The sequence below is a fragment of the Balaenoptera borealis genome (assembly GCF_965194805.1).
Source record: "Balaenoptera borealis genome assembly, chromosome: 18".
NCBI lineage: Eukaryota > Metazoa > Chordata > Mammalia > Artiodactyla > Balaenopteridae > Balaenoptera > Balaenoptera borealis.
The window spans coordinates 65,186,089-65,202,610 of NC_138877.1; the positions used below are offsets into that span (position 1 = coordinate 65,186,089).

At 39.1% G+C, this 16,522-nt stretch overlaps 1 protein-coding gene across 1 annotated transcript in view; it reads left to right on the forward strand.

Annotated features, from left to right (window-relative positions):
- Positions 1-16,522, forward strand: part of LOC309615811 (ATP-binding cassette sub-family C member 4-like) — a 204,891-nt gene that overhangs the window by 162,384 nt on the left and 25,985 nt on the right. The window contains 4 exon segments of the mRNA XM_082365781.1: positions 1,923-2,012; positions 5,441-5,613; positions 6,051-6,073; positions 6,076-6,155. Coding sequence (XP_082221907.1) covers positions 1,923-2,012; positions 5,441-5,613; positions 6,051-6,073; positions 6,076-6,155 — 366 coding nt within the window.

Here is a 16,522-nt window from a genome sequence, read left to right on the forward strand (position 1 = left end):
AGCTAAAGGAAGAGAAATCGCTTGCATCTTAGAATCCTAGAGGTAATAATTACAAGGAATAAAAAGTTTTTATAAAAATCTAAGTAAAATGATGGTTATTCCCCTGACAAGGAATTCTTACCTTTGCTTACATGGTTGCTTAATCTTTGATCCTAAATTTGAGAGTTTTAAGGGAGACCTTAAATTTGGCTCCAGGGATTTTTCAGTTCAATTCAATAATCATTTTGAAATGTCATATGACCAGTGATTTTCAGTGCTTTGGAGGCATACTGTCCACTTAATCAACTCTGTGCAAATAAAGCTCCCTTTATAATGTCTTTTTAATTTTGGATTTTGCTCAGGGATACATCTTTTTTGGTGGCACACCATGTGTCTTCTGCATCCATTTCTCTCACCAGACTTAAAACTAAGACAATAGGGAAAGAAGGTACAGGAGGCTCTCTGAGTGTCATTCTTCATGGGCAGAGAAAAGAAATGTCTGCCTTCTTCATCTTTCTTCTCAGGCTTTTGTGAAGTGAGGAGGAATAGTCCAGCCCCAAGACCAGGCAGGATTTGAGGCTGGTGATTCCGAGCAGTTCCCGGGCACTTGTGGAAGAGTCAGATCTCCTTTTGTTCCCACATGTGTGCATCACATTGTTCTATCCCCTTCACTGAAAGGAGCCAATTGGGCTCTTCTCTGCTGTCCATATTCTTGTGCCCTGGCTTACTAGAGCCTTCCAGAAGAAAACTTAAATGACCTGCATAAGCTTATGTACAAGATTCTCTCTTGAAACCCAGAAAGGCATATATTTCCAGAGTAATTTCCTTGTGGTTCCTCTCAAAGCAGATGAATAGGAAGAGCTTTTTATTTTTATTTATTTATTTATTTATTTGAATATTTATTTATTTATTTGGCTGTGTTGGGTCTTTGTTTCTGTGCGAGGGCTTCCTCTAGTTGCGGCAAGCGGGGGCCACTCTTCATCGCGGTGCGCGGGCCTCTCACCATCGCGGCCTCTCCTATTACGGAGCACAGGCTCCAGACGCGTGGGCTCAGTAGCTGTGGCTCACGGGTCCAGTTGCTCCGCGGCATATGGGATCTTCCCAGACCAGAGCTTGAACCCGTGTCCCCTGCATTGGCAGGCAGATTCTCAACCACTGCGCCACCAGGGAAGCCCCAGGAAGAGCTTTTTAAATTAAAACAATTTTATTATGGCTCATGTCACAATGGGTTTCAGGTTATCCTGCCCTTGCAGTTTGTAATGATGTTCTGTGAGGCCTGTAATCTTGATGCACAGGTGAGATAACGTGGGCATCAGCTGATGCAGAATCAGAGGCAGTCTCTTCATGAACAGAGGTGCCACGGGCCCCAGTAGTTGACATTCTCTTTGAACATATGGAGATGTCACACATGTGGAGAGATTCCCCATCCCAGAAGGCTGTTGTACCAATGGAGAAAATATCCTAGTTCATTCTTCAGTGCCAATGTGCAAAAATTTAACAATTTTGCTTTGAGGCACAAACCTCAACTAATCATGCTGTTGGTATTTCCCAGTATCACACCAGGATTGACAATCAATTTATCTAGCTCTCTTGATGTAAAGTTCCTCAAATTAGTATATCCTCATTTTTTTTCTGAGCAGATATTACCAGGAAGGTATTTTTTAAAAATCAAATCTTCCTTTCTCTTCTTCAACTTCTTCTTAAGATGACACATTTCCACACTTTCTTGTTAGTGTTCAATCATCCAGAAGATATTTTGGAGCATACTTTGTACAGTGGAAAATTAATTTGGAGATACTATTTTGTAAAAAAGCATTTGCAACCTTATTAATGATTATAGGGAATTTTGGTGGTTTGTTTTGTATTTTAATTCTGTTCTGTAAGCATTCAAACATGATGAAAAGAGTTTAAGGTAATAACATTCTCTATTTTGGGGTATTTAGGAACCAGTTTTATTCACTGGAACAATGAGGAAAAATCTGGATCCCTTTAATGAGCATACGGATGAGGAACTGTGGAATGCCTTAGAAGAGGTAATTTATTAAATGTAATTAACTTGTTAGCATCAGTATATGTGTGTGTACATTTATAGCAGCGCAGGTAATTAAGGGGAGTTTATCAGTTTAACTGACTTTATTTAGCTCCAAGGAGAACATTGATGACATGGGTACATGTGTAAATTAAAACATGTATATTAATGGTGTTGAAAACCAACAAGATAATGCCTCATGCTTTCATTTTAGCTTTTCCCTAGAACCCAGAGCAACTAGGTACATTATCTTGTCCTTTAGTAGACCACTAAACCAGAAGTTATGAGTTCAAATTCTACTAAGTGACCTAGAGAATTAGTTACCTTAATTACCTTGCAATGTTCATTTTATTCCTCTGGTCTTAGGGAATATCAACTAAGTGGAGACAATAGTAGTTTTTCATTATTAACTGAAAGATAAATGAGATCATACCAACAAAATGCTATGAAGTTTCATAAGAAAGTGTCTATAAAGGTAAGTTATATAATTGGAATGTGATGATAGTTATTTATTGGCGATCACGTCCTTTTAATGCCGCAGCATGAATGCAGGTAAGAGAACCCTGGAGCTTTTGCTCAGTTTTTATATGGATCGGTTCATTTCTAGAGGATTTTCTGTTATTTGTGTCATGTTTCCCTTTGGCCCACATCTTTGAATTTCCTCACCTTTGCGTGAAAAGGATTTTGACTTGTTAAAGTTGCTGTTGGTTTGTATATTTTGATACAAATTATTTTGTGTATTGGTCCTAGTTTTGCAAATTGATTCTACTAATGGCAGAAACTGTATCTATCTAGACTTCTAAACCATAAACAGACTTCTAATTTCTCATAGGACCTAGCTCAGTCTTATCTTTTTAAAAAGTAAGCACTTAATAAATAGGTACTAAATGTTTGATTGATCTCATTTCAGAGAAGTGTGGCTTATTTCTTTAAAAAAAAATTTTTTTTTTACACATATCCAAATGACTGTTCACATTGTTGTTTTGAATTGGCGTGTTTGTCATTTAGTGTCACCCTTCCAGGGAAGCTCTGAAATCTGTAATATATAGATGAGCTTTGACTGTGAGCAAGCAGATTTGGAGGCCTGACAATTTCCTGCCAGGAATTCTGGTTTCTGAAGGCATGTCGGCACTGAGTCTTTACAAACTACCCCTCTTTCCAGCAACTGTGGGGATTTTCTTTTCCTAGATCAGGCTGATTGCTTCACCTTCTCCTACTTGAGAAGCAGTGGACCTCTGATTTCATTTAAGCTTGTGAGTCTTTCTACAGCGAAATTCTAGAAGAGAAGAGGTGGGTAGAGCAGTTACCCATTAAATACAAAGAAAGAAGGATGATCCACTGCTCTTGAACTCACAGAACAGATTTAATGGTGAAACTGTGACATCTTAAAAAAAAAAAACTGGAAGTACTGGTAAATTATTTTCCTATTTGTTTCCCAGCTCGAGATCTCTCTTAACAGAGTCTCAGGTAGTAAAATTACTCTAGAATTTTGGACAGAGAGGAAATGTTAATTGGGAGACAAATCCTGTAAAAAACTATCTTAGAACTTGGCCCTAACTTATACTTAATTCATCTGTAGGAGCCAAAATTTAGATAAAATTTAGTAGCCTCTCAATTCTAAAAATGATGAGGTGGTGGAAGTGGTAGACAACACTGAGATCTACCTTTATTTAAACTACATTTGGAACTTTCTGTAAAAAGAAATAAACATGAGTTTGTTTCACAAAGTGAAGTGTGTGGTTTCCATGTATTGCTTCTGCAATTAACCCTGTTACTTTACTGATATGTCTTAGAGTGAGAAATCATCCCATCATTCTGTTTCTCTAGGAATTGTTTGTTTATGACTTTTTTTTTTTTAATTAATTAATTTATTTGGCTGTGTTGGGTCTTCGTTTCTGTGCGAGGGCCTTCTCCAGTTGCGGCAAGCGGGGGCCACTCTTCATCGCGGTGCGCGGGCCCCTCACTATCGCGGCCTCTCTTGTTGCGGAGCACAGGCTCCAGACGCGCAGGCTCAGCAGTTGTGGCTCACGGGCCCAGTTGCTCCGCGGCATGTGGGATCTTCCCAGACCAGGGCTCGAACCCGTGTCCCCTGCATTGGCAGGCAGACTCTCAACCACTGCGCCACCAGGGAAGCCCCCTTTATGACTTTTTAAAATAAAACCTACCACATCTTTTACTGAAAAACATACAAATGTCATAAAGAAATAATTCCCAGAGAAACAGAATGATGGGATGATTTCTCACTCTAAGACGTACCACTAAAGCAATGAGGTCAATTTTTTTTTTTTTAAATGAGGTCAGTTTTTAAGTGAACTAAAAACCCCAGTCATTGGTTAATAAATGATGCCAAACTGGACATGTGAACCCAAACTCACAGAGTTGGCCTGCAAGTGAGTGAGAGGGCACCACTATGTTTTCCTCTTTAAGAACTTCAATTAAAAGAAAAAGATGCTTTTAAAAAATTTTTTTTAGGTCCTGTTAGTTCTGTCTCCTCCTTCTCCCTTGGTGGAGATGGACATTCAGAAGGGAGACATTCCTAATGATGGTGCCTGTCTCATCTTGGTTACTTTTCAAAATATGCTGAAATATGTTTTTCTTATACTGAAGAATAGCCAGCTGACTGTAAACTGAAGAAAGTTCATCAGAAATTGGTGCCAATTAGGGCACCTAAAAAGCAAGGGCAGCTCTACAAATATAGCATAAGTAATGACTGAAGAAGATGAAGAACTTTATCACTCAAAGGTTAAAAGAGCACAGTAGATAAAACTCTGGAAATGAATCATCGATGTGTTGCTTCTGTTAAAAAACAAAAACAAAACAGCTTAGATACTGGAATTTACAATTGAGAGTGCTATGTCATGTCAAAACTGTGAAGAAATCACCCAGTTATGTTATGTTCTACGTTGATACGTTGATCCTCTGTTAGGACACAAGTATGTCTCATCATACTGAAAACCAAGATAGAGAAATCTGGGTATCAGCGGCCTGTGCATCAGGAACCACGTGATTCAGTCCTGGCTTTGGCGACAGGTCACATTTCCATTTCTCTGGGCCTTGTATTCAGGTGAGCAGGCTTTCCTTTTACTTCATTTACTGCTGGCTCTGCTCTACTAAAAGCTCTTCCCCATCTGCTGATTGCATTTCACTCTCTCTTTCCAGCCCACACCAGCCTTTCTTTTTGAAAAGTAAGAAGGTTCCATAAAATGTGGAAACCATCTGACATCTGTGTTAACTTTCTGTGAGGGGCGTTGGCACCTGGTTGGTAGATACAGTACATGCAGTAGGTTACTTTGAAAATGTTTAAGATGATAGAAATACGGTGCCTTATAAGTTCAGTTTATTTATATATTTATATTTATTTTTTAAATGTCTAAGAGGATTGTCTACTTCAGTAGCAGTTTGTTTAGGAAAATGTTCTTTCTGTATCCACAGGTACAATTTAAAGAAGCCATCAAAGGTGTTCCCGGTAAAATGGATACTGAATTAGCAGAATCAGGATCGAACTTCAGTGCTGGACAGAGACAACTGGTGTGTCTTGCTAGGGCTATTCTCAGGAAAAATCAGATATTGATTATTGACAAAGCCACATCAAATGTGGACCCAAGGTATGGAGCTGAGGTCCATGAAACCTGGTATCCAAAATTTAAATGTTGTAAATGGAAAACATTTAGTGATGCTGAGAAATGTTTCTAAGTGTTCTCTTTGCCCGAAAGATATCTCTTGTTAACATTAATTCCAGAAAACAAAAGAAGAAACCAAAACATGTTATATAGTGTTAATGTTGTTATTAGGTATCCTGTGAGAGCTAGATTCCTAAATCCAGCTCCTGATACTTTCAAGCAATTTTGAGGGAAGACTATTTTCCATTGTTTTATGAAAAATAGTAAATTTCCAAGACTTTTTATACTTAGTTTTTTAGGAACAAGATTATGTCTTAAAGTATTGATTTTTTAAAACATTATAAAAATATGTGATTTTTTTTAAAGTCTTAAGTCTGCTATTTCTGTCTTTACTGAACTAAATTCAACTTCTTTGTTTCCAGAACTGATGAGTTAATACAAAAAAAATCCATGAGAAATTTGTTCAGTGCACTGTGCTAACAATCACAAACAGACTGCCCACCATTATTGACAGTGACAGGATAATGGTAAGACCTTCACCTGTGGAATTTCAGTTGTTTCCATTTATGTTCAATTTTTCAACACATCCTTCCTTGTAAAACTTGATAGGAAGGAACCTCCAATAATTTAATTTTCTCTTAGTTTCTCCTCTCATTCCTGACAATAACTCAAGTACTTAACTATACTTTCAGAATGTGCTATTAAATAATATATCCAGTAATTTCATATTTTCATATTAACACATTATTGACTGGGGGATTTTTGCAGAAACTAATGCCTGTGGCCAGCGATTTGTTATGTAAGTGAATACTGAAATGTCTCTGGTCAATAATATTCAGGTAACAAAAGACATATTATATGTCTCTGGTCAATAATGAGTTAAAAGTTTATTAAATTGTCATTTTTTTAAGATGGCCAACCATGAAAATATTCCAAACCCAAGTTATGGCTTCATATTTCAGAGAGGTAGAAGATGGTCATCTTGGCTGTGTCACAATTGTTTCAGCATTTTTGGATTCCCTTAATCAAAAAATTAGCCTTTCATTTAGACTGCCACGAGGTTGGCTAAGGTTGCAGAATTTCTCAGCTGTTGCTGTCAGAGGGGAGTCCATGAGAAGAAAGGGCCTAGTGAGAAAAACAAACTATTTCAACAGAAAGGATTTAATATAGGAAATTTGTTACACAGGAATTGGAGGGCTAGAAAAATGAAACACTGGGGTACTAATTTTAGGAAGCAGCTACTGTGTCCTAGGACAGATCTCCAGAACTAAGAACTCAGAAGAGAGGCTCTAAAGAGTCAGTGCTCAGACCTCCAAGGAGAAGTCACTGCCTAGTTGCTGGCCGTATTTGTGAGGGAGCACAATGAGGCTAGTTCTCCATGTGCTAATAGAAGCTGGGAGCTGGAGTCAGGTCCCACTGCTGAGATGCTGCTGCAGGAGCAGCAGAAACCAGCTAGACCATTAGCTCTGATTCCCACCTTCAGTCTCCCTCTAGTGCCCCCTACTGACAAAACCGAACAAAGGCCAGCTGGCCAAAGGTCTTCTGAAATGTGATTTGCAGAGACCCAGCCTTTGCATCACAGATGAGAGTACAGAAAGAAAAGTGGATCAGGGGCTGAGATACTGCATACAAACAACTAGTAAGTCTCACACAGTAAATCTGGACTTTGCACACAAAGCTTGGGCCTCTGGATATCTGTCTAGTATCTTCCTTCCAGGTTTGATTGGCTTTTTCTTCCTTAGTAATTTAATATTTCCTTCCTTAGCTTTATTTCCTTCCTTCCTCCCTCTATTGCTTTTCTCTCTCATTTTCATCGTCTCTCTTTCTTTGTTCTTTCCCTGCTGAGTTTCAATAAATGTTAGGGTGTGGCTTTATAAAATGATAAGGGAATCATCCCTCAAAGGAAAAACCTTTGGCTGCATATAATCTCAAGGAATGCAGGGTATTTTAAGGTTAACCTGTAGCCTGTGACAGTGAGCTGATTTCACTCATCTTATGGATGGTAACTGTTGTCAGGAGACACCACAGTGTCCAGTGATGCTGATTAGTAATGAAATAGGTAAAGAACGCCTGCATATGATGCATAAGAGGCAACAGGTGCAGTTAACCAGTGAATTTGATGGTCCATAAAAAACAGGTAATAATCAGTAATACCCAGACTTCCTTATGTTTAATGATAATGGTACTATCTCTCTTGACTTCATAGGCAGTTTCTGGAATATCACCTCCCATCCTACTTCACATTCACTGTCAGACGGGATCATCAGTGGGGGCGCTGAGTAGATAGCGGACTGTCAGCACTGAAGCAGTGCCTTTAGCCTCACTCCCCTGAGCTGGACGTGCACAGGAGTGAGCTCTGGGGAGGCAGACGACAGGAGTGGGGCATCCCCAACCAAAGGGATGCTCTAGGCTCCAAGCATTGTGTCTGGTCATCTGGACTAGAACATCACAGTAGGAAGCAGGCCTCTCCTGCAGACTTTCATGAGGGATCAGGTAACATTCCAAGGTTGTAGGACAGTGACTCTTAGATTCCAGAAACGTTTAGCATCAGGCATCCTTAGTCCCTCATTTTGTGTTCCTTTTTTTTTTTTTTTTTAATATTTATTTACTTGGTTGCACCAGGTCTTAGTTGTGGCAGGCGGGCTCCTTAGTTGTGGCTCACGGGCTCCTCAGTTGCGGCTCGCCGACTCCTTAGTTGCGGCAGGCAGGCTCCTTAGTTGTGGCATGCAGACTCTTAGTTGCAGCATGCATGTGGGATCTAGTTCCCTGACCAGGGATCGAATCCGGGCCCCCTGCATTGGGAGCACGAAGTCTTAACCACTGTGCGCCATCAGGGAAGTCCCTCTCATTTTGTGGTCTTGAATGCTAATTGGAAAAGTAACATTTTAGTTCTACTTTTTACCTGTCACTTTCTTGTTCTTACCTCTCAGCATTGCAGCATTGTATTTCTCAGACTATCCCCAAAAGTGTCCTTCTTCCACAATAAACGAATGATGCTGTGAAATCTACCTGTTTCAAGCCCCTTGTCAGGCTTTAGAGGCAGCAGCAGAAAGATGGCTTGATCTCTAGCTCAGTTAGGGGTCCATTCAAATAAATTCTTTTCTCCTAAATGTACCCTGGAGTTTTATTTTTGTTTTTTGGTATCGCAGTCACCTTGCAATGTATGATCGGTTAGGGAAACAGTAAGGGAGGACAAAATTTGGCAGACGTGTCAGCTCTTCAGTCCTAAGTCTTATCCATCAGCACTTGATCCACAGGTGTGAACGTCCATAGATGTGAATCAATCAACTTTGTTGCCATTATCAAAATATGTCCATTTGTTTAATGCTTTACTTACCAGTATCTTCTGGTAAATTTCTACAACCTCAGATTTTTCTCTCTTGGTCAGTGTCTTTGAACAAACCTTTAACATGGTTTTACAAAGCAGTTTACATCTTGGCCCCTCCCCACCTTTCTAGTTTTGTCCTTCTCTGCTCTCCGTCTTTCCTTTACAGGTAAAACCACATTGATGGTCTTTCAGTTCTCCAAATGCAGTGTTCACTCTCTCTTACAGTTGTGCCCTTTCTCGACTGTTGGTGGCTTAGACTAAGGTGCTAGCAGTGGAAATGGTGAGATGGTTGGATTTGGGGTGGATTACAAAGTGGAACCAAGTGGACTGTGTGATGGATCGAACGTGGGATCTGAGGGAAGAGAGAGGAGCTGATACTGGTTTCTGGGTGTTGAGACTGACCATCTGGGTGAATGGTGAAGACGGAGGGAGAAGGGAAATGCAAGGGTTCTCTTTGGAGCCTGTCACCTTTGCGATGACCGACGTTTTTCATGGTGGACCTTGTCCTTCACTGTGGAGCTGCCCTTCCCATTCCTGTGTTGGGAGACCTTCGGTTTAGGGCTCCCTGGCCAAGATTTCATCAATGATAACACGGGGAGGTCCCACCAGGAGATGTAAACTTGGCCACTTGTTTATATCCTGGTCCGAGCTGGTTGCGGTCGCTGACTCCTTTGGTAGGAATGGCAGGATTAGACCTCAGAGGACCCAAGAGACATTCATCCCCTAGCTTCAGAGCTGGGGAATTGTCTTCTGTGCTCCATCCACCCCAGATGTAAACCTTGTATTTTGTTCTAGAGCTTCTGATTATCAGTTGGCTTTCAATTCAACAAAAACACCAATAATGTTCTTTCTCAAAACTTTGATTTTTGAGGCAATTTTTTTTCTTGCTTGCTTTAGAAATAAAGGCATACCTTTTTCTATTGCACTACACAGATACTGGGTTTTTTTTTTTTTTTCTTTTTTTACAAATTGAAGGTTTGTCACATCTCTGTGTGGAGCAAGTCTATCAGTGCCATTTTTCCAACAATATTGCTCACTCCGTGTCTTTGTCACATTTTGGTAATTGTCACAGTATTTCAAACTTTTTCACCATCACTACATCTGTTATGGTGATCTGTGATCTTTGCTGTTACTACTATGACTTGCTAAAGACTCTGATGATGGTTAGTATTTTTTAGCAATAAATTATTTTTAAATTAAGGTCTGTACATTGTGTTTTTCCAAACATAATGCTATTGCACACTTGATAGGCTGCAGTATAGTGTAAACATAACTTCTATATGCCCTGGGAAATCAGGAAATTCATGTGACTCACTTTATTGCGATACTCACTTCATTCTGGTGTTCTGGAACTGAACCTGCATTATCTCCGAGGGAAGCCTGTACCTCTTTCCTTTGTGGAAAGCAAGTGATTGTCTGTTCTGAAAGCTTTGTTTTTTCTTTTTAAAGTAATGACAGATTCCAGAAACCCAATCCAGAATATCAAACCATACTCTCAGGGATTGGGCCTGTATTTTTTTTTTTAACATCTTTATTGGAGTATAATTGCTCTACAATGGTGTGTTAGTTTCTGCTGTATAACAAAGTGAATCAGCTGTACATATACATATATCCCCATCTCTTCCCTCTTGCGTCTCCCTCCCACCCTCCCTATCCCACCCCTCTAGGTGGTCACAAAGCACCGAGCTGATCTCCCTGTGCTATGAGGCTGCTTCCCACTAGCTATCTATTTTACATTTGGTAGTGTATATATGTCCATGCCACTCTCTCACTTTGTCCCAGCTTACCCTTCCCCCTCCCCATGTCCTCAAGTCCATTCTCTAGTAGGTCTGCGTCCTTATTCCCATCCTGCCCCTAGGTTCTTCATAACTTTTTTTTTTTTTTTTTAGATTCCATATATATGTGTTAGCATACAGTGAGTTTATTTTTGTGTATGGTGTCAGGGAGTGTTCTAATTTCATACTTTTACATGTATCTGTCTAATTTTCCCAGCACCACTTATTGAAGAGGCTGTCTTTTCTCCATTGTATATTCTTGCCTCCTTTATCAAAGATAAGGTGACCATATGTGCATGGGTTTATCTCTGGGCTTTCTAGCCTGTACCATTGATCTATATTTCTGATTTTGTACAAGTACCATGATATCTTGATTACTGTAGCTTTGTAGTATAGTCTGAAGTCAGGGAGCCTGATTGTTCCAGCTCTGGTTTTCTTTCTCAAGATTGCTTTGGCTATTCGGGGTCTTTTGTGTTTCCATACAAATTGTAAAATTTTTTGTTCTAATTCTGTGAAGAATGCCATTGGTAATTTGATAGGGATTGCATTGAATCTGTAGATTGCTTTGGGTAGTATAGTCATTTTCACAACACTGATTCTTCTAATCCAAGAACATGGTATATTTCTCCATCTGCTTCTGTCATGTTTGATTTCTTTCATCAGTGTTTTATAGTTTTCTCAGTACAGGTCTTTTGCCTCCTTAGGTAGGTCTCTTCCTAGGTATTTTATTCTTTTTGTTGTGATGGTGAATGGGATTGTTTCCTTAACTTCTCTTTCTGATCTTTCGTTGTTAGTGTATAGGAATGCAAGAGATTTCTATGCATTAATTTTGTATGCTTCAGCCTTACCAAATTCATTGATTAGTCCTAGTATCTTTCTGGTGACATCTTTAGGATTTTCTGTGTATAGTATCATGTCATCTGCAAACAGTGACAGTTTTACTTCTTCTTTTCCAATTTGTTCCTTTTCTTTTTCTTTGATTGCCATGGCTAGGACTTCCAAAACTATGTTGAGTAAGAGTGGCGAGAGTGGACATCCCTGTCTTCTTCCTGATCTTAGTGGAAATGCTTTCATTTTTTCACCATTGAGAATGATGTTTGCTGTGGGTTTGTCATATATGGCCTTTATTATGTTGAAGTAGGTTCCCTCTATGCCCATGTTCTGGAGAGTTTTTTTCATAAATGGGTGTTGAATTTTGTCAAAAGCTTTTTCTGCATCTGTCAAGATGATCTTGTTTTTTATTCCTTAATTTGTTAATATGGTGTAGCACATTGATTTGCATATATTAAAGAATCCTTGCATCCCTGGGATAAATCCCACTTGATCATGGTGTATGATCCTTTTAATGTGTTGTTGGATTCTGTTTGCTGGTATTTTGTTGAGGATTTTTGCATCTATGTTCATCAGGGATATTGGTCTGTAATTTTCTTTTTTCTGTGATATCTTCATCTGGTTTTGGTATCAGGGTGATGGTGGCCTCATAGAACGAATTTGGGCGTGTTCCTCCCTCTGCCATTTTTTGGAAGAGTTTGCGCAGGATAGGTGTTAGCTCTTTCTAAATGTTTGATAGAATTTGCCTGTGAAGCTGTCCGGTCCTGGACTTTTGTTTGTTGGAAGATTTTTAATTACAGTTTCAATTTCATTACTTGTGATAGGTCTGTTTATATTTTCTAATTATTCCTGGTTCAGTCCTGGAAAATTGTACCTTTGCAAGAATTTGTCCATTCCTTCTAGGTTGGCATATAGTTGCTCGTAGTAGTCTCTTATGATCCTTTGTATTTCTGAGGTGTCAGTTGCAATTTCTCCTTTTTCATTTCTAATTTTATTGATGTGCCCTCTCCCTTTCTTTCTTGATGAGTCTGGCTAAAGGTTTATCAGTTTTGTTTATCTTCTCAAAGAACCAGCTCTTAGTTTTATTGATCTTTGCTATTGTTTCCTTCATTTCTTTTTCATTTATTTCTGCTCTGATCTTTATGATTTCTTTCCTTCTACTGACTTTGGGTTTTGTTTGTTCTTCTTTTTCTAGTTGCTTTACGTGTAAGGTTAGGTTTATTTCACATTTTTCTTGTTTCTTGAGGTGAGATTGAATTGCTATAAACGTCCCTCTTAGACCTGCTTTTGTGGCATCCCATAGGTTTTGGGTCATTGTGTTTTCATTGTCATTTGTTTCTATTTTTTTTTTTTCTCTTTGATTTCTTCAGTGATCTCTTTGTTTTTTAGTACCACACAGTTTAGCCTCCATGTATTTGTGTTTTTTTAGTTTTTTTTCCCTGTAATTCATTTCTAATCTTATAGCGTTGTGGTCGCAAAAGATGCTTGATACGATTTCAGTTTTCTTAAATTTTCTGAGGCTTGATTTGTGACCCAAGATGTCATCTATCCTGGAAAATGTTCCATGTGCACTTGAGAAGAAAGTGTATGCTGCCACTTTTGAGTGGAATGTCCTATAAATATCAATTAAATCTATCTGGTCTATTGTGTCATTTAAACCTTGTATTTCCTTATTTATTTTCTGTTTGGATGATCTGTCCATTGATATAAGTGAGGTGTTAAAGTCCCTTACTATCATTGTGTTACTGTTGATTTCCCCTTTTATGGTTGTTAGCATTTCCCTTATGTATCGAGGTGCTCCCATGTTGGGTGCATATTTACAGTTGTTACATCTTCTTCTTTGATTGATCCCTTGATCATTATGTAGTGTCCCTCCTTGTCTCTTGTAACAGTCTTTATTTTAAAGTCTATTTTATCTGATATGAGTGTCGCTACTCCAGCTTTCTTTTGATTTCCATGTGCATGGAGTATTTTTTTCCATCCCCTCACTTTCAGTCTGTATGTGTCCCTAGGTCTGAAGTGGGTCTCTTGTAGACAGCACATATATGGGCCTTGTTTTTGTATCCATTCAGCCAGTCTGTGTCTTTTGGTTGAGGCATTTAATCCATTTACATTTAAGGTAATTATCGATATGTATGTTCCTGTAGCCATTTTCATAATTATTTTAGTTTTTTGTGGTTTTTTTTGTGTGTGTGTGGGGGGGGTCTTTTTCTTCTCTTGTGTTTCCCGCCTAGAGGAGTTCCTTTAGCATTTGTTGTAAAGCTGGTTTGGTGGTGCTGAATTGTCTTAGCTTTTGCTTGTCTGTAAAGCTTTTGATTTCTTGGTCGAATCTGAATGAGATCCTTGCTGGGTAGAGTAATCTTGGTTGTAGGTTTTTCTCTTTCATCACTTTAAGTATATCCTGCCACTCCCTTCTGGCTGCAGAGTTCCTGCTGAAAAATAAGCTGATAACCTTATGGGGATTCCCTTGTATGTTATTTTTGCTCTTCCCTTGATGCTTTTAGTATTTTTTCTTTGAATTTAATTTTTGTTTGTTTGATTAATATGCATCTTGGTGTGTTTCTCCTAGAGTTTATCCTGTATGGGACTCTGAGATTCCTGGGTGGCTCTTTCCTTTCCCATGTTAGGGACGTTTTCGACTATAATCTCTTCGAATATTTTCTGAGACCCTCTCTTTTTCTCTTCTTCTTCTGGGACCCCTATAATTCAAATGTTGGTGTGTTAAGTGTTGTCCCAGAGGTCTCTGAGATTGTCTTCAACTGTTTTCATTCTTTTTTCTTTATTCTGCTCTGCGGTAGTTGTTTCCACTATTTTATTTTCCAGGTCACTTATCCATTCTTCTGCCTCATTTATTCTGCTATTGATTCCTTCTAGAGAATTTTAAATTTCATTTATTGTGTTGTTCATCATTGTTTGTTTGCTCTTCAGTTCTTCTAGGTCCTTGTTAAACGTTTCTTGTATTTTCTCCATTTTATTTCCAAGATTTTGGATCATCTTTACTATCATCACTGAATTCTTTTTCAGGTAGGTTGCCTATTTCCTCTTCATTTATTTGGTCTTATAGGTTTTTACCTTGCTCCTTCATCTGTAACATATTTTTTTGTCATCTTTTTTTTTTTTTTGATGGGTGGGTCTATCTTCCTGTCTTACTGGTTGTTTGGCTTGAGGCTTCCAGCACTGGAGTTTGTAGGCCAGTCGTTCAAGGGTTGCTCCCATCCCCAGAGTCTGGTAGGTGCCCTAGTTGTGGGGAGATGTGAACTCTGCATCCCCCTACTCCACCATCTTGACCACTTTTCTGCCCTTAGGAGACTTAATAAATGTTTCCAATTAAATGACATGGGATGGAATTAACTGCAGTACTAGATATGGAAGAACAACCTGTGTCCTGTTCAGAGTTGCTGCATATTCTCTTAAGATACAGTTACTCTACATGAAGAACTAAGTACCACTTAACATCAGAACTATCTTTATAGCTATGTCATTTGGGCCAATTGTTTCAGATTCTTTTTTCCCCTCTAAAACCATTATGCAAAGCCACTAATAAGTAGAAAGGCAGAGTTAAGACCCCCTTCCTCTCCCTTTTAATTTTCAACTAGGGACATATCAATGTGCACAAAAGGGCTGAATGGCAGACAGCTGAAGAGAGAAAGAAAAAGAAGCAAAGAAAGATAACTTGTGAAAAAAGATTCAGATCCTCGGCAGTTCAAGTTGGGCTGTCCCTGGGCACTGTGCAGGCTGTGAGCATTAGAATTTGAAGCTCAATTTCTTACTTGCTTCTTTAGTCTTAGTCAAAGAAAAAATTGGAGTTCTAGGGATTTCGTCTGTGCAGAGAAATTCTGCTAATGCTGCTTATGTAGCAGCTCTTTTTGCCAGCCTTTCACTCTCAGAATAATAAACTACAATCAAAGCCAAGTTGACGAAGCATCTTAACCTCTCAGACAAGGGATTCTGCCCCTCTTAGCAACTAACATAATCCAGGACCCTGTCGACTGAAAAAGAAAAAAAAAGCACAACCTGGAAGTTGAGAGTTACATTTTATGTGGTGGACATTGTGAAGGCTTAGGGACAAAGCATCTCATAACAGTGAGAAATGGTTCTGAAGAGGCAAGGGGATGAGCCAGGATATGTAAGAGTTTTTGCAACAAAAGACCAGGTAGTCAGAACATTAAAAGATTACTGTTAATCAAAGAAAACCAGACATCCCAAGTTAATGAATTTAGTGCTTTTCTATACATGGGAAGATGCAAAGTCTGGGCTCATTGAAATCATTCCTTTGATGTGCACCTCAGCTATCTGAGGCCAGTATCCTGTGTTTTTCTCATCCTGAGTCTCCTCAGGGTGCACTGTTGGGGGTGGCTGCACACATTCTGGTTCCATCCTGAGTTCCCTCAGGGCTTATTGTCAGGGCAGCTGTAATGTGGTGGCTTGATGGCTGCAACATCCTTTGTTCACTGATATGACAGGCAATTTCTTAGTTCACAACCCTAAAGAAATTCTGGAGGCATTTACTTTTTTCCCAAATACTACTGAGATTCTATCAAACCAACTTAACAGTTAATTTGCTGTCAGGTCACCTCCATCTGGTTTGTATGACATCAACCTGACTTTAGATAGAGTTTGATTTTCTTAAATCAAGAAATTTCCCAACTCTGTGTTTCTGTATAAATAGCCCTTAAAGCTCAAGAGTCTGAGAGGTAAAAGCACTAACTAATGATAACCACCCCAAATGCCCTTGGCAGAATATGAAATGCCAGACTGCTGAGTGCTCTACTTGATGCACTGGGGTGACCTAAATGGGGGGGAAATCCAAAAGGGAGGGGATATATGTATATGTATGGCTGATTCATTTTGCTATGCAGTGGAAGCTAACACAACATTGTAAAGCAACTGTACTCCAATAAAAATTAATTTAAAGAAATCATAGTCTAAAACTCATTTTTCTTCCTTTCCTATAACATTA